The sequence below is a fragment of the Vulpes lagopus genome, chromosome X (assembly GCF_018345385.1).
Source record: "Vulpes lagopus strain Blue_001 chromosome X, ASM1834538v1, whole genome shotgun sequence".
Classification (NCBI taxonomy): Eukaryota; Metazoa; Chordata; class Mammalia; order Carnivora; family Canidae; genus Vulpes; species Vulpes lagopus.
The window spans coordinates 1,247,602-1,265,365 of NC_054848.1; the positions used below are offsets into that span (position 1 = coordinate 1,247,602).

At 63.1% G+C, this 17,764-nt stretch overlaps 2 protein-coding genes across 5 annotated transcripts in view; both read right to left on the bottom strand.

Annotated features, from left to right (window-relative positions):
- The window catches only part of DHRSX (dehydrogenase/reductase X-linked), a 193,621-nt gene extending 177,802 nt beyond the window's left edge, over positions 1-15,819 (bottom strand). For all 3 annotated transcript variants that reach the window (XM_041740181.1, XM_041740180.1, XM_041740179.1), the window contains exon 1: positions 15,693-15,819. In XM_041740181.1, the coding sequence (XP_041596115.1) occupies positions 15,693-15,801 (109 nt within the window). In that variant the 5' untranslated portion in view covers positions 15,802-15,819. The remainder of the gene's footprint in view (positions 1-15,692) is intronic.
- On the bottom strand, positions 7,105-15,831 carry ZBED1 (zinc finger BED-type containing 1). 2 transcript variants are annotated; one of them, XM_041740177.1, is made up of 2 exons: positions 15,693-15,831; positions 7,105-10,480 (listed from the first exon to the last, which is right to left on the bottom strand). In XM_041740177.1, exon 2 carries the CDS (start codon positions 10,425-10,427, stop codon positions 8,334-8,336), a length of 2,094 nt encoding a protein of 697 aa, XP_041596111.1. In that variant the 5' UTR covers positions 10,428-10,480; positions 15,693-15,831; the 3' UTR covers positions 7,105-8,333. The 2 variants fall into 2 exon arrangements, with proteins under 2 accessions (XP_041596111.1, XP_041596112.1); XM_041740178.1 differs by having other exon boundaries at positions 7,105-10,477; positions 15,693-15,828.
- Between the last annotated feature and the right edge of the window lie 1,933 nt (positions 15,832-17,764).

Genomic DNA, 17,764 nt, shown 5'->3' on the forward strand with positions numbered 1-17,764 from the left:
TGCATGGATGGATGGATGGATGGATGGTAAAAACATGGATGGATGGATGGACGGACGGATGGATGAATGGACAGACACATGGATGAATGGATGAATGGATGGGTGAACAGGTGGATGAATGGATGGATATGATGGATGGATGGATAGATGATTGGATAAATGGATGGATGGATGGATGGAAGGAAGGATGGAAGGATGGATGGATAAATGGAGGATGAATGGATGAGAGTCTACATGACGCCATAACTGCACATGTGTCACTGGCGACGTGCAAACTCACAGAATGCACAACTCCCAAGAATAAGCGCTAACATAAATTAAGGAATGCATCTGTATGAGGATGATGGGGTTGGTGTGGGTTCATCAATCATAGAAAATCAACCATTTGTGGGGCTGGGATGGACACGGGGGAGGCTGTGCATGTGTGTGGTCACAGGGGTACATGGGAAATTTCTGTGTGTTCCCCACAATTTTGCTGGACACATTTATTTGCAGGCTGGGTATTTTTGTTATAGGGTGCACCTAAAGTTGTTCTTAAAAAAATAAAATTAGTTAAATAATAATAATAAAGAAAAGAAGACGCCAGACGTGGTGTTCAGGAAGAGCCAACACCCAAGGACATAGCTGTCTGGGGAGGAGCCCGGCGGTCCCAGAAACACCCCATGTGGAAAACACAGAGGGCGTTTTACAGGCGTATTGTTGGGATTTCCGAGGAGCACCCTTGTGCAAGTGGTTGAGCTCCACCCCTCCCGTGGGCTGGAGAACAAACCGTGAGCACCCTGGGAAAGCGGTGTGGTTCCTGGGGATGTGACAGTCAAGACCTGGCCCAGCGTGTTCACTCCAGTCACTCGTGGGAGCCGCCAGTTCATGTGAGGGATCATCACCCATGTCAAGCCGACTGGGTGGAGGGAAGCCTAGAGGGCTGGTTACACCTTCCTCCCGGGTGTGTCTGTCTGCGAGAGTGTTCCTGGAAGAGATGAGCACCCAATTCGGGGCACTGAGTAAAGCCCAGGGGCTCCTGCAGTGTGGGTGGGCCCTGCTGAATCAGTTGATGGTCTGAAAAGCACCCGAAAACATGGAAGAAGGGGGAGAATGCGCCGTCGCTGCTGGAGCCCGCGTGTTCACCATCTCCTGCCCTTGGACATTGGAGCTCCTGGTTCTCAGACCAGCACTGGCCCCTCCAACGGGGTGTCCTTCGTGCCAGACACCTGCCAGGCAGCCTGTTGCTGGCTCAGATGCCTGTACCCGGGTGTCTTTGCCCTGCCTGGAACTCCCCATGTGTGTCCCGCTGGAGAACCCCTGCCCAGGCTGTGTGGTCCCAAGGCAGGCCAACAGCCATGCTGCCCGTCGCCAACAGGGCCCTGACTTAGCATCCCCTGCTGGCAGCTGACTTCACGGTCTGGTGACCTGAACCTATGAAAAACGTCCTATCTCCCTGGCCAAGTGTGTGAAGGGGTGGGAGCCATGTCAGCCGAGGAGGCAGGGGACTGGACACCGAGTGCAGGCTGATGCTCTACCCAACTCCCCTGGGACAGAAATACAAAAGGTCCAGTCCTCCAAGGTTCCCCATGACCTGGGGAGGCTGCACCATAGGAATCACATGGGTCCTTCTGGTATGACTTAGAAAGTGGGCAAAACTGTAAATCCATGACGCGTCAATCAGTGACGGGTGTCCTATAAGGAAGTGTCATCAACTCATTAAATGTCACGAAGGGAGAATAAAAGTCACTCAATGTGCCTTCAGCTTAACCATAAAAGTATAGGATGGATGGATGGGCATGTAGATGGGTGGATGGATGGATAGATCGATGGATAAATGTATTGATGGATGGACAGATGGATGGATGGATGGGCATGTAGATGGGTGGATGGATGGATAGATAGATCAATCGATGGATAAATGTATTGATGGATGGATGGACACATGGATGGATGGGCATGTAGATGGGTGAACGGATGGATAGATATATAGATGCGTGGGTGGGTGGGTGGATGGATGCATGGATGGATGGATGGATGGGTGGGCATGCAGATGGGTGGATGGATGGATGGACAGATACGTGGATGGATGGATGGGCATGCAGTACCCATCAAGTACCATGTCCCAGAACTGCCACCGTCTGAGACGAGAAGCGCTGGTGCCTGGGACCCCATGATAAGCGCTCTCGGGAGCCGCCCCACTTTGGAGACAGGCGCAGAGGCTACAGGGCTGCATCGTTCCAACGGAGAACGCCATGGCCCTTTGCCCCAAGGCAGGGCCTCCTGAGGCAAGCGCTCCCCCAGCACGCGCCAGCTGCCAGGTGTGATGCGCACACCTCGTCCCGTGTCACTGGGAGAATCCAGCACATCTGGGACAATGGAGACGCCAGACAAACTGCTCTGGAATCAGGAGGTGGGACTTGCGACCACCTTGCCACCAAGGCTTGCCTGTGACCGGGGTCAAAACACCGGGCGGGTATTAGGAGAATCTTTCCAGAATAACCAAGGCCAACATCCCCAACGAAGGGGCCGCACAAAGCCCCCCAACCCTGGAGAAGCGGACTACAGGGTACTGGTGGGCACCTGGGGAACCCAGAGACCATGCAGCTTTGGAATCAGGGGTCTGTATTTCCGTCAAGCAGGGTTCTTGTACCGCACGGCGGCTGCAGTCACGTCCTGGGAAAGTGGGGTGTGGGCACAGGATTATGTCACTGGGCTAACACGACGGGGCTGCTGTGCACGCCTCGGGACCCCTGAGGAGAGGATGGTGGGCTTCATCGGAAGTGCGGTGGCCACGCAAAGGAAAGGCGGGAGGCGCCTTGCACGTGCAGAGTGCCACCAAGGAAGCCAGCAAAGCTCAGGAGGATGCGGCCAAGGGGGCCACTTTGGAGACCCCGACACCACAAGATGCAAAGTGTCAGAACGGCACAGGCACACGCTAAACACGTGAGTGCATGTCCTCCTACCTCTGTCCACCCCCCGGAATGCGCATGCCCCACGTTAAGAATCCAGCAGTGGTGTCCCGGGTGCGTGCAGATGACCTGAGCTCCTGCAGCGACTCAGGAGGTGACGTGAGAACCCCAGGGATGCCCCTGTTCCTTCTCATGCGTGAGCGGGTAGGGCCATGCGCTCCCAGGGCGGTCACCCTGCGGCCTGACCTCACGGACACGTGGTGGGGCCCGCCTCGCTGGGCAAATGCAATACAGAACCGCATAACCCGCAAATGACCCGGCAGGGCTGGAAAGAAACGGGGCAAACCCCGGGATCCAGACGAGCGCACAAGGAAGGAGCCGCCCTCAAGGTCAGGAAGGCGGCCAGGGCGGGCGCGTGTAAAGGACACTGTGGGTGTCCCTACAAGGGTTCCCCGTGCGCACACGGCTGAAGCGGCGACCGCAGGGCTCATGCAAGACCGCAGGGCAGATGGGAGCCTCGAGGCATCCTGTGCGCCCACGCTGCATCACACGTGCAGGGCCACAGCCCAGTGGGACGATGGCCTCGGGGACCGCGTGCTCCACGAGGCCACAGATACTTCCTTGGTCGGGGACAGCGTGTGCCACTACATCGCTGGCTCCTGCGAGCAGCTCCCACAGAACCGCACTGAGCAGGATCCGCATCCATGGCGCCCCAGAACCGACCGGGAGCGCACCCCCCGGATAACCCTTCTGCCCAGTAAATAGATATAATGAAATAAGCCCCAGCTCAGGCTTCGGGCTTTAGAGTCAGACGTGAGTGTAAGAGCCGAGACGCACACTTGTGCGTAGAAGCAGAGTGTGAGCACAGGGATGCGTGCAGGCCCGGGTCCGTGTGCGCAGAAGCTGTGCCCAGGGAAGCGCATGCACAGGTGTGCACCAGGCAAGGGCCAGGGAACCCTGCGCACCAGCCGCGTCACCGTGGCACGGCCCGCACGTGCTCCACGGGAACCCCATGGGTCGGCCCCGCGCGCATCGGCTGCATCACCCTGACCCCTGACGCGGGGACTCACGTGTTCTCCCGGGAACCCCGCCCACCCGCTATGCTACCAGGGCTCGGGCGCACAGGTGCTCCACCGGGAACTCCGCATCCCCGTGTCACCCTGGCATGGCGCTCACGTGTTCTCCAGGGAGCCCTGCCCACGGGCTGCGTCACCATGGCACGGGCGCTCACGTGTTCTCGGGGAACCCCACGCACTGGCTGCGTCACGTGATACAGGTGTACACGCGCTCCACAGGGAACCCCACGCATCACCCGTGTCACCATGGCAGGGCGCTCACGTGTTCTCCAGGGAGCCCTGCCCACGGGCTGCGTCACCATGGCATGGGCGCTCACGTGTTCTCGGGGAACCCCATGCACTGGCTGCCTCACGTGATACAGGCGTACACGCGCTCCACGGGGAACCCCACGCATCACCTGTGTCACCATGGCAGGGCGCTCACGTGTTCTCCAGGGAGCCCTGCCCACGGGCTGCATCACCATGGCACGGGCGCTCACGTGTTCTCGGGGAACCCCACGCACTGGCTGCCTCACGTGATACAGGTGTACACGCGCTCCACGGGGAACCCCACGCATCACCCGTGTCACCATGGCAGGGCGCTCACGTGTTCTCCAGGGAGCCCTGCCCACGGGCTGCGTCACCATGACACCAGCGCTCACGTGTTCTCGGGGAACCCCACGCACTGGCTGCGTCACGTGATACAGGTGTACACGCGCTCCACGGGGAACCCCACGCATCACCTGTGTCACCATGGCAGGGCGCTCACGTGTTCTCCAGGGAGCCCTGCCCACGGGCTGCGTCACCATGGCACGGGCGCTCACGTGTTCTCGGGGAACCCCATGCACTGGCTGCGTCACGTGATACAGGCGTACACGCGCTCCACGGGGAACCCCACGCATCACCTGTGTCACCATGGCAGGGCGCTCACGTGTTCTCCAGGGAGCCCTGCCCACGGGCTGCGTCACCATGGCACAGGTGCTCATGTGTTCTCGGGGAACCCCACGCACCGGCTGCGTCACCATGCCACGGCCCACACGTGCTCCACGGGAAACCCCACAGGTCGGCCTGTGCACATCGCTGCGTCACCCTGACCCCTGTGCTCACGGGTTCTCCAGGGAGCTCCACGCTTGGGCTGCATCACATACTTGGCTCCAGCGCACACGTGTTCTCTAGGGAACCCCGCACTCGGGCTGCGTCACCGTTACGCGAGTGGTCACGTGTTCTCCGGGGAACCCCTCCCACCGGCTGCGTCCCCGTGACGCGGGTGCTCACGTGTTCTCCGGGGAACCCCGCCCACCGGCTGCGTCACCTGACAGAGGCACACACGTGCTCCGCCGTGGGGAACCCCGTGCATGGGCTGCGTCACCGTGGCTCCAGCGCACACGTGCTTCAGGGAACCCCGCACATCACCTGCGTCACCATGACACAGGCGCACACGTGCCCCAGAGAACCCCGCACATCACCTGTCACCGTGACGTGGGTACTCACGTGTTCTCTGGGGAACCCCGCCCACCGGCTGCCTCACCGTGGCTCCGGCGCACACGTGCTCCAGGGAACCCGCACATCACCTGCGTCACCATGACACAGGCGCACACCTGTTCTCCAGGGAACCCCGGCCACCGGCTATGTTACCGTGGCTCCGGCGCACACGTGCTCCACCGGGAACTCCGTGCATCACCGTGTCACCATGGCATGGCGCTCACGTGTTCTCTAGGGAACCCCGCCCGCGGGCTGCATCACCGTGACACGGTAGTACACGCGCTCCACGGGGAACCCGCACATCACCTGCGTCACCATGACACAGGCGCACACCTGTTCTCCAGGGAACCCCGGCCACCGGCTATGTTACCGTGGCTCCGGCGCACACGTGCTCCACGGGGAACCCCACACACCAGCTGCGTCACTGTGACACACGGGTACACGCGCTCCACGGGGAACCCCACACACCAGCTGCGTCACTGTGACACACGGGTACACGCGCTCCACGGGGAACCCCACACACCAGCTGCGTCACCGTGACACACGGGTACACGCGCTCCACGGGGAACCCCACACACCAGCTGCGTCACCGTGACACACGGGTACACGCGCTCCACGGGGAACCCCACACACCAGCTGCGTCACCGTGACACACGGGTACACGCGCTCCACGGGGAACCCCACACACCAGCTGCGTCACCGTGACACACGGGTACACGCGCTCCACGGGGAACCCCACACACCAGCTGCGTCACCGTGACACGGTAGTACACGCGCTCCACGGGGAACCCCACACACCAGCTGCGTCACCGTGACACACGGGTACACGCGCTCCACGGGGAACCCCACACACCAGCTGCGTCACTGTGACACACGGGTACACGCGCTCCACGGGGAACCCCACACACCAGCTGCGTCACCGTGACACGGTAGTACACGCGCTCCACGGGGAACCCCACACACCAGCTGCGTCACCGTGACACACGGGTACACGCGCTCCACGGGGAACCCCACACACCAGCTGCGTCACCGTGACACACGGGTACACGCGCTCCACGGGGAACCCCACACACCAGCTGCATCACTGTGACACGGTAGTACACGCGCTCCACGGGGAACCCCACACACCAGCTGCGTCACCGTGACACACGGGTACACGCGCTCCACGGGGAACCCCACACACCAGCTGCGTCACTGTGACACACGGGTACACGCGCTCCACGGGGAACCCCACACACCAGCTGCGTCACCGTGACACGGTAGTACACGCGCTCCACGGGGAACCCCACACACCAGCTGCGTCACCGTGACATGGCCGTACACACACTCCCCAGGGAACCCCGCGCGTCACCTGCGTCCCCGTGGCACCAGCACCAGCTCCTCCCCTCCCAACAGGTGTCTGCTCACAGCTCCGAGGCCCTGGCTCCAAGACCACTCGCCTGCGAAGACCAGCCAGTGAAGGAAACCGCGAGAGGCCTGCTCCCGCACGCACGTCACCAAGGGCGGCTTTATTCCGCGGCGTTTAGGGGTGCACAGGTCTCCAGAAGGGGCCATACGTACCCTTTGGCCCGGGCAGGGACTGTCCTCGCGGCCTAGGACGTCTTTCAGGGAAGCCACGACAGCCTCCGTGCGCTTGGAGGGCTTCGGTCCCAATGAACACACGTCACACAAGTAAGTAGGAGCCCGCTGGCTTCTCGGGTTTATTGAACAAGAGTCAAATTCGAAAGCGTTAAATAGGAAACAGAACAAAACAAAAAAACAACAAAAAAGCACATCCCGTGAGGAAACCTCCTACCCAGTCGGTGTCGTCGGGACCCAAGTCTCGTTCCTGGTAGGGGCCCCGCGGGGGGGTCACCTCCCCAGGACACGGACGCATCCGCCTCCCTAAATGTCCGGGATGCCCGCAGGTGCTGCCCGCGCGCATCGTGCCCAGCGGCCCCAGGTTCCTGGATGTAGTCATCAAGGCAAAAGCGTCCCGTTGTCCGTGTTTTAAAAAAAACAAATCAGCGGCCCTCGCAGCACAGAGTTAAAAAGACACAATGCAAGAGTCCCTCGACCCCCCACCCCGCCCCCCAAGAGAGAAGTTCAATCACCCTGGGCACATTCCGGTCCCTGGTAATTTCGAAAACCAGGGTTTCCGAGGGCGGGCAGGAGGGTCTCCACTCTCGTCCTGGGGAAACTGAGGACCCTCCGAAGCTCCGGGGACACACGAGCACGCTCAGGACCCAGGTGCCTCGGGCTCGCGGGACCACATGCACAGAGCGAATGGCAGCGAGGGCCAGGGCGGAAGACGAGGCACGCCCCACGCCTTTCTCCTGCTCGTTTCTGGCACGGCTTCGCCCTGGGTTCCCTTTTCACGCTTTGCACCAAACCTGAAGCTGCTGTGTCTTCCTCGCGGGGCGCGTGGGCTGCAGACGGTGTCCCCCAGCCGCACCCACCTGGACTGGACAGTAAACGGGAGTGCACGAGTGCAACAGGTGTGCAAAGGCCTGCTGACAGCCTCTGGGCTGGGAAGGACGCGGGAGTTTTGATTTTTTTTTTAATTTTTCCACCTGGGTTTACAGCTAGCCCTCCCGCGGAGCACAGGACCGGGTCCCGGGGGTGGAATTCCTTATCTGGGAAGCGAAGGGGCCTCCCTCCCTCCCTCCGTCCCTCCCTGCACTGTCCCTCCCTCCTGGCTGCAATGCTCTGGGAGCTATCATCTGCAACCAGCAGCCAGCAGGTGCGTAAAGGGGCTTCTGGAACCTTCCCAGCGCATCCCTACGCTTTGGCTGGGATGCGAGTGGGCTCTCAGAGGAAAGGTGCGTAGCCCACGTTTTTCCCGCCAGCACGGCCACCCCCGTGCGCTTGGTATTTACAGCGGAGCGGCCAGCGCCGTGGTGACCACCTGTCCACCCACCGGCAGCTACACAAAGCCGCTGTCCCTGATGCCGAAGAAGCCCGCGTGCACAGCATCCCCAAGGGGGAACACCTGCTCATGGTCCAGGCCCCACTCGCCCTCGTCCTCGTCCTCCGGCTCGGCCTCGGCACCGGTGCGCGCATTCTCGTACAGGAAGATCTGCTCGTCCACGTGCGCCGGGGCCAGCCGGTTCCTCTTGGCGCTGACCACGTTGGCGGAGGAGCCGAAGAGCCGCTCGGGGAAGACGCGGGTGGCCGCCACGCACCAGTACTTCTGTAAGACCTTGGGCAGCACGGGGAAGAGCGCCAGGCGGTCGGACCACCACTTGAGCGGGTCCTCGTTGAGACCCAGCACCTTCTGGGACTTGAAGTTGCTGAGCTCCTCGACCACCTGCGCGTGCCACTCCTCCTGGTCCTCCACGCCCCCCGTCTGGCAGAAGATCTCGGCCAGCATGCTGTTGATGACGCTGGTGGGCGGCGGCGTGGACGCCAGCACCAGCTTCTTCACGGGCGGCTCCTCGGGCAGCGCGTACATCTTGTCCTCGGCAGTGGCCGCCGGCCGGTAGCCGCCATCCTTGACCTTGTCCAGCAGGCCCTTGGCCTCCTCCACCACCCTGTTCTCCACCTGCTGCCGCTCGAAGGCGGACAGGAAGGGCAGGCGCTTGTAGCGGGGGTCCAGGAAGGTGGCCACGTTCAGGAACATGTCAATCTCCGGGGTCTCCTGGTAGGTCTTGGACAGCTCCTTGGCGATCACCTCCTTGGCCATGCTCACCTCCTTGCAGTCCGTCTCCTTGATGTTGAGGGTGGTGTTGAGCAGCATGTGCAGCAGCGGCTTCACCATGCTGATGGTGGGGTACTTGGAGGCGGACAGCATCTCCGCCACCTGCTTGAACGGCTGCAGCAGGTCCACCAGCCCCTCGATGGTGGCCCACTCGGCGGTCTCGAGCATGAGGTGGTGATTGTTGCTGTCCTCCACCAGCACGCCGGCGATGACAAACTGCTGCTCCTTGAGGCGCTGCAGCATGGCCAGCGTGCTGCCCCACCAGGCCACGCGGTTGCTCACCAGCATGCAGTGCGCCATGTTCTGCTGCTTCTGCTTCTCGTAGAGCATGTACATGGCCACCGTGGACTGCTGGAAGTACTCCACCAGCTTGCGGCAGCGGGCGAGCAGCCCGGCCAGCTTGGGCAGCTGCAGGGCCTGCTGGATGCCGGCGTTGAACGTGTGCCCCAGGCAGGGCATCTGCACCGAGATGTCCAGCAGGGAGCACGCCTTCACGATGTCCTTGCCGCAGTCCGTGGTGGCCCCGAACACCTTGGCGCTGATGCCCCATTCGATGAAGGCCTCGTACAGGACCCTGGTGATGGACTCCGCCGTGTTGTCCTCCGGGACCTCGAACGTCTTCAGGCAGCGGGACCCCACGGACAGGCAGCCGGGGGCCCCGCCGCCCAGGAAGTGCGCGGCCAGCGTGACATAGGCTCGGTTCTGGTTGTCGCTCCTCCACATGTCGGTGGAGATGCCGCACCAGGACGCGTCGCCGAGCTCCTTGAGGACGGCCTCGCGGACGGCGCCGTACTTCTCGGGGATGGCCTTGCTGCACAGGTACTTCCTGCTGGGCATCTCGTACCTGGGGTCGGCGGTCTTCAGCAGCACCTTAAACGTCGGCTCGTCCACGATGGACGCGGGGTACAGGCCCTCGCAGATGAGCCCGATGACGGCGGCCGTGAGCTCCTGCTGCCGCTTGCTCTCGTGGCCGTGGCCGGCTTTGGTGGCGAGCGAGTCCGGCGGGGTCAGCTGCGAGGCCTCGGGCTTCAGCTTGGAGAAGGCGGTGGCAAAGGCCTCGCGCATCTGCTCCGTGTTGCTCTTGACGAACTCACAGAACTCGTCGGGGTGATTCTTCTCCAGGTGGTAGGAGAGGTTGGAGGTGTTGCCCGAGTAGGCGATCTGGGCCATGCAGATGCGGCAGTAGATCTTCTTCCACTGCAGGATGCATCCCTCCGCGTTCGTGTCGAAGCCAAAGTACTTCCACACTTTGCTCTTGGCGCGCGGGTGAGCCACTAACTTGAGGTCTGTCTGGGACGGGTCCAGGCCTTTCGCCTCCATGGCTTCTGCGCCGCGGCCCGCCTGCGGGGCCTCCACTCATTCCTGCGCACCTGCTGAGAAGCAGCAAGACAAACACAGCGTGAGAAGGGACCCAGGCACGGGGGCTGCCCCGCGAAGAGCGAGCGCACGCCACGCCGAGGCAGCTCTGTCTCCGAGCCGCGGGCCACAGGGCCCCGACGGGGCCGCCTTTCCGGGTGCGCGTGGCTTTTGCAAAGCGCCCAAGGTTCAGCAGGCAGGGGTATCCAGGAAGCAAAAAGCGAGACTTTAATTTGGACAGAGCAGTCTTTGGGTTGGCTAAGAGGCACCGCAACGTTTTTGGGTTTGGTTTTTTTTTTTTTTTTCCGAATTTTAATGTTTTGAAACGACGCCTTTTTGAACATGGCATGTTCTCCTTTTATCTTTGGCACATCCGTCATCGGTAACGTTAGTGGGGCAGGAATGGACATCTTGATCCCCGGAGCTTCTCAAAATGCCCAGCGTGGGCAACCACACGTGCCGTGCACGGGTTCCAGCATCACCAGGCTCTCGGAAGGGAGGCTCTGACAACCAAGGAGCCGGCCCCCCCCGGGCGGACGGCGGGGTGGGGGGGTCCTGTTGTCCCTGACGCCCCCACGTCGGGTCCCTCAGAGCCGCCAGTCAGGGCAGAGACACCCAAATCGGCAGCTGGGTTCTGTTCAAAGGTGTCTGTTAAGTCTGTAACTTTTTAACCCGGGGGGTGGGGGGTGGGGGGTGGGCGGTTAGAGAACAGCCTGCACCGACCAGGCAGTTTTCCGAGCGTTGGGAATCTGTTCAGAGCGAAATGCCGACGTCTCCAGGGGATTGCATGGTGCCCCCCCGCCCCCCGCCCAGCAGAATTCAGGTACTCCCAGAACCTGTGAACCGAACCTTATTCAAAACAGGACCCAGATGTGATTAAACGAGAAATTACAAGATCGTGGGAGGGACGCGGGCCACAAGCCAGGAGCCCCCCCCCCCGCCCCCAGAAGCTGAAAGAAGTGGGAAGGAACGTCCCCTGGAGCCCCACACAGCAATGTGGGTCTCAGACTCTGCTCTCCAGAGCTGGGAGAGGATGACTTTCTGGAAAGGATGAAGTTCTCCCATTTTAAGCCACTGGGACTTAGGGTAAGGCGGATCCAGGGCAGTCCTAGGACAAGGGTAAAACTCATAAAAGGTACTGAGCGTCAACGTCTTGCCCAAAATGCCCCCGCACCCTCCACGTCCCCGGGGACGGCCACACCCTGCCACCCCGGCCTGCTTGAGGCCTTCCAGGAAGATGTCACAACAGGCCTGATGAATGGGGCTTTGTGGAACCTGGGCTGGACGGAAGAACCCCCAGGCTGCACGCTCTGCGGCCCAGTCAGGAGCACGCAGACGGCCGGCAAGGAACCGCGGGAGGAACCCACGGCGCCTCGCCCTGGGTGTGGAGTAGCGGCCGGTACATCCTACTCCGGCGACACCATCTACCCGTATCAGGTCTTCCTACGGCCCTATTATCCTGCTTCTGATAAGTATCATCAACTTAGCCAAACGACGACACGAAACCCCAGCTAAGCACTGCGCACAAAGCACAAGGAATCCCCAGCCAAGCGGGTTCTCACGGAGGCGCCCCCGCTGGGCCTTCCACTTGGGTTTCCTCTCCTCGGGTGCAGACAGTTACATCTCAATCTCCGGGGCCCCCCCAGGAAAGGAGGCGATGAGCAGGGGAGCCCCTGTAAGGCTGCATAAGGCGCCTTCCGCCACCATCCGTACCACTCGGCTCACCATGGCTTCGGTCACAGTCACCAGCAAAACCTTCTTCAAGATACACTCTCACAGCTCATGCAGGCAGGCGGTCCAGGCACCCCTGGGGGACCGTCCCCACCCCCTCCCGGGGTCCTGTGCAGTCCTGCCTTTTCCAGCGAGAACAGCCAGATTTCTTCCCACACAGCCACCCACACAGCACATCCCAGGGGAGGTGCAAGCAACAGCACAGAGAACTCGCCGCCTTCCCCGCATCCCGGAGCTCGAGACGCCTGCTAACAGGCAACACGGGGGCGGGGACGCCGCGATCCTCCGTCTTGGAGGACGTCGTTATTCTGCACTGAAGCACCGTGTCACTGCTACTTACAGGCAGCCGGCTTGTCACTGCGATTCTTAATATATTCTTAACTAGGTCTTACATTTCTGGTTTCATTCCTAGCAGGCAAAAGTCGCATAAACTGACACTGTTTGGGATCCTCCTTCTTTTTTTGTTCTGTTTTTGTTTTTGTTTTTTTGAAACGAAAGGAACCCTAAATCACGAAGCTGGGATCTCCCAGGGTTTCATGTGCCTGGAGCCACCGTGTCCACAGAAGCAACAAGAATTCACTTTCTCTGGACAGGCGTCTTAAAATCCTGTCGTCTGGAAACCAGGAGGCCTCCCCAAACAGCTCGGTCCGCGGGCTGGTTGACACGGTTTGGGGTGGATACGGCCTCCGCAGGTATACCATACCCGGGTACCATACTTTCCATACCCGGATGCCCGCCTACTTCCAGCGGAACGTATAAAAAATGTGTACGATGTGGGAACTGCGCTCGAGAACCCATCAGGGAGACTTTCTCTCCTTTTCAAAACGCTCTGATACATCGAGACGTATCGCTCCCAAGAGAACAACAACTTGCGGCAGGATTTCACCCACGGGCTGAGTTTCTCGGGCGACCTCAGGATGTCGGATGCGGTAATTAAATCACGTATTGTAAGCTACGGTGAGTGGACGCACCTGTCTGCGAGGGCCGCCTGGATACCGTCTGCAGAACACAGAGGTTCTGGGAGTCAGACCGTCTCTGCAAAGGCATGACCATCAATCCTCAGTCTGTAAAGAGCTGGTTTGGGGTAACTCGTAAGAAATCAAGAAACGTGAACATCGAGGACAGCGGACCTCTCGTCTCTCCCTTCCTTCAGTGCATCTAAGTGACACCAGTCATCGTACGTGCCACGCGTATTCCCGTTTAGAAAAGGTGCAAGACAGACCTCTTTCTGTCAATGCTCGCAAAGTTAAAAAAAAAAAAAAAGAAAAGAAAAAGAAAAGAAAAGAAAGAGGAAGTAAAGAAAAAGAAAACTTCCAGCTACTTCCAACCGGAAATGGGAACTGGGTCTTTGTGACTGTTTAGCTGGAGGCCCCAGGTCTCAGGGGCAAAGTTCAAACGCCACCATCCAGTGTGGAGCAAATCACAAAAGCTTTCAAAGGCACAGCGACTGCGATGGGGCCTGCAGGAAACACATGACAGAGACGCTCTCCAACCAGAATCTAAAACCGTTTCTAACCCCACAGACAGGCCGAGGCTCGCGTAGCACCAACAAGGAAAAATTCATCTTTATATATATAAGGATTGTCTTTGGGGGCACACACAAGGATTCCTCTGGCTGCCACGTGATTTCATGAGAATTCTAATGTTTCCACGATTATTTTTAATCAAGAACTAGAAAGAACAAAGGAAGAAGCCATCCCTGTAGACACGCCAAAAAGAAGTTTCCCAAACAAGCCCGTTTTGGTGTCCTGGTGCAGTGACAACCCTCCCCCACTCTGAATTGCACTCCCAGATTCACCCCGTCTTTCGCGGCGCGCCCCGAACGGGCTCCTAGATGGGTGACAAGCCCGTGTCCGAGGGAAATCGCACGGGGACATGTAAGGAATGGCGCTCTACAGTTTGGAGTGGCTTTCCCCCGTGCCTCCCGGTTCACAAGCTGACTGGAAAGGCGCACGGGTTCCCTTGTCGATCCCCGGCCTCCGGAATACCTGCTGCCTCCTTCCTCGCCCTCTGTCGCACTCTAACGCATGTAAATAGTCAAAAGAAACAAACAAAAACCGCGATGGACTGCAGGGTATCAGACACGTAACAGCGCAGGTCCTGCAAACCCAAGATTCGTTTCCCGGGTGGAGGATTGGGAGGGTGGGGTCCACGGACAAACACCTTCCTGCGGGTCAGGGCTGAGGTTCTGCAAAGCGTGGCCCACCGGGATCCCCGTGCGCTGCCCCACATCAGTGGGTAGAGACAGGAAGGAATGTACAAGGGCAGCCGATGTCCAAACAACACGGGGGCCGGGGCACCCACTTCCCGGCGACACACACCCTGCAACATCTGCTTAGCACCTTTGAGGGCCCCCAAAACTTCGCTAGGAGAAGCCCAGTGTTGTGCAGGAGGATCACCCGCGGTGTGCACCGTGCGTGAGCACAATCTTGCGTGTTGTAAGCATCGGGTGCTGACTCCTTACCATGACCGAATACGGAGAAAAGGGAACAGGATTAAGGAAGTCATTAGCCAGGGACGCCTGGGTGGCTCAGCGGTTGCGCGTCTGTAGGGCGAGGAAGGAGTCCCGGGATCGAGTCCCGCATGGGGCTCCCTGCATGGAGCCTGCTTCTCCCTCTGCCTGGGTCTCTGCCTCTCTGTGTGTGTGTGTCATGAATAAATAAGATGTTTAAAAAGTGGGAAACCGTAAGGCAGGAAAAAAGGCCCTTAGGGAATCTTGCAGTATTTATGGAAAAAGAAAGAAAAGGGAGCGTGGAGCGCCGTGGGCCGCTGGGAGCAGCGCTGCTGAAGCGCCCGTAGTTGGCAGCGAGGCGCGGGGCGCGTGCGCTCGGCCCAGGAGGGTCGCGGCGGCTCGCGGGCCCGGGGCGCCCCTCAGGTGCCCCCAGGCGCGGGCGAAGCGCCCCTGGATACAATGTAGCGCCGCCCCCAGGCCGCAGCGGATACTTTGTTTGCAAGATACTTGTGTGTCGCCGAGATCCCCCGGCATTTGGGCTGCGGCCTCCGCGACCCCGGGGCTCGGGCGTGCAGCGCGGCGCCCGGGGAGTGGAGCGCAGGGCGCGCGTCCCCGCGGCTCGCAGGGGGCTCCCCGGGGCTCCCCGGCTCGGGCCGCTCCCACCCGCTCGCCCGCGCGCCGCGCACCGGGCCGGCCCCGCAGCCGCAGCTCCCGCGAGCACCAGGGCGCCGGGGCCACGGCCAGGCCTTCCGGGAAGGCCGCTCCCCGCGGGCGCAGGGGCACGGGGCACACGGGGGCGCCCCGGCCGCGCGCCCGGCCCCAGGTCGGGGAGGGACGCAGCGAGGGGAGGGAGGGGGCGCGCGGGCCCGGCGGGGACCGGGGGGGGGGGCGCGGGAGCAGCCAGGGTGCGCCCGCCCCCCACGGCCCCGCCGAGCTGGGAGCGCCCCCCCCGCCCCCACGAGCTCGGAGCGCCCCCGCCCCGGCCCCCGCCCCCGCCGGCACCCCCCGCCCCCGCCGGCACCCCCCGCCGCCCGCGCCCCGCTGACCTGGCTCCGCGAAGCCCCCGACGCAGCGCCGCACCAGCTGCGCCAGCACCACCGCCGCGCCCGCCGCGTACACCCGCACGGCCGCCCGCGCCGCAGACAAAGGCGACATGGCTGCCCGGACGCCGCCTCCGCGCCGCCCGCCGCCGCCGCCGACACCGCCCGCCCGCCCCCGGGGCCCGGAGCCACACCGGCCGGCGGAAACGCGCCCGCCAGGCCCGCCCTCCGCGCCCGCCCCGCCCGCCCCGCGCCCGGGACGCACCCGGGACCCGCCCCCGGCCCGCCCCGGCCCGCCCCGGACCCGCCCCGCGCCCGGAGCCCACCCGGGAACCCACCCGGGACCCCGCCCCGGCCCCCGGAACCCGGCCCGGGACCCCGCCCCGACCCCACTCCGCCCCAATCCCCCACAAACACGCCCGACGACCCCGCCCCGGCCCCCTCCCTGACCCCGGGGCCCCGCCCCGGCCCCCTCCCCCTCCCCACGGACCCTGCCCAGACACCGCGCCCCCACCGCGACCCGGGAACGGGACCCCGCCCCGACCCGCCCCGACCCCGCCCAGACCCTGCTCCGACCCCGGAACCCCACCCGGGACCCCTCCCCGACCGCGGAGCCCCGCCCCGACCCCCTCCCCAAGGACCCTGCCCAGAAACCCCGCCCCCACCGCGACCCGGGAACGGGACCCCGCCCCGACCCCGCCCCGACCCGACCCGACCCCGCCCACACCCTGCTCCGACCCCGGAACCCCACTCGGGACCCCTCCCTGACCCCGGGGCCCTGCCCCGACCCCCTCCCCACGGACCCTGCCCAGACACCGGGACCCCGCCCCGACCCCGCCCCGACCCCGCCCCGACCCGCTCCGACCCCGGAACCCCACCCGGGACCCCTCCGCGACAGCGGAGCCCCGCCCCGACCCCCTCCCCAGGGACCCTGCCCAGACACCCCGCCCCCACCGCGACCCGGGAACGGGACCCCGCCCCGCCCCGCCCCGACCCGCCCCGACCCCGCCCAGACCCTGCTCCGACCCCGGAACCCCACTCGAGACCCCTCCCCGACCGCGGAGCCCCGCCCCGACCCCCTCCCCAGGGACCCTGCCCAGACACCCCGCCCCCACCGCGACCCGGGAACGGGACCCCGCCCCGACCCGCCCCGACCCCGCCCAGACCCTGCTCCGACCCTGCAACCCCACCCGGGACCCCTCCGCGACCGCGGAGCCCCGCCCCGACCCCCTCCCCACGGACCCTGCCCAGAAACCCCGCCCCCACCGCGACCCGGGAACGGGACCCCGCCCGGAACGCAACCCCGACACCGCCCCCATCACACTTCGCCGTAAACCCCAGAAACTCACCCGAGGACCCCTCCTGGGCCCCTCCCCGAGCCCGCAACCCCGCCCCGACCCTGGAACCCACCCTAGAGACCCCTCCCCGACCCCGCCCTGACCCCGCCCCGACCCCAGAACCCAACCTAGGGACCCCTCCCCGACCCCGCCCTGACCCCGCCGCGACCCCAGAACCCACCCTAGGGACCCCTCCTCGACCCCGCCCCGACCCCGCCACGACCCCAGAACCCACCCTAGGGACTCCTCCCCGACCCCTCCCTGACCCCTCCACGACCCCAGAACCCACCCTAGAGACCCCTCCCCGACCCCACCACCCACCCTAGAGACCCCTCCCCGACCCCGCCACGACCCCAGAACCCACCCTAGAGACCCCGCCCCGACCCCGGAATCCACCTTAAGGACCTCCCCCAACCCCGTCCAGACTCTGCAACCCTGCCCAGGACTCCTCTCCGACCCTGCCCCGACCCCGCCCTGACCCCGGAACCCACCCTAGGGACCCCTCCCCAACCCCGGCCCCGGAACTCCCCTGCCCGACCCCGCCCAGACCCTCTAAGCTTCCCAGACCCCGCCCGGACCCCCCTGGACCCACCTAGGTACTCCTCCCCGACCCCACCCACACCCCTAGACCCCTCTTGGACTTGGACCCAGGACCCCACTCCGACGCCAACCGAACCCCGAACTCCTGTCCCAGGACCCCCCACTACCACCTCCCCGAGACCCCGGCTCCCTGCCTGCTGA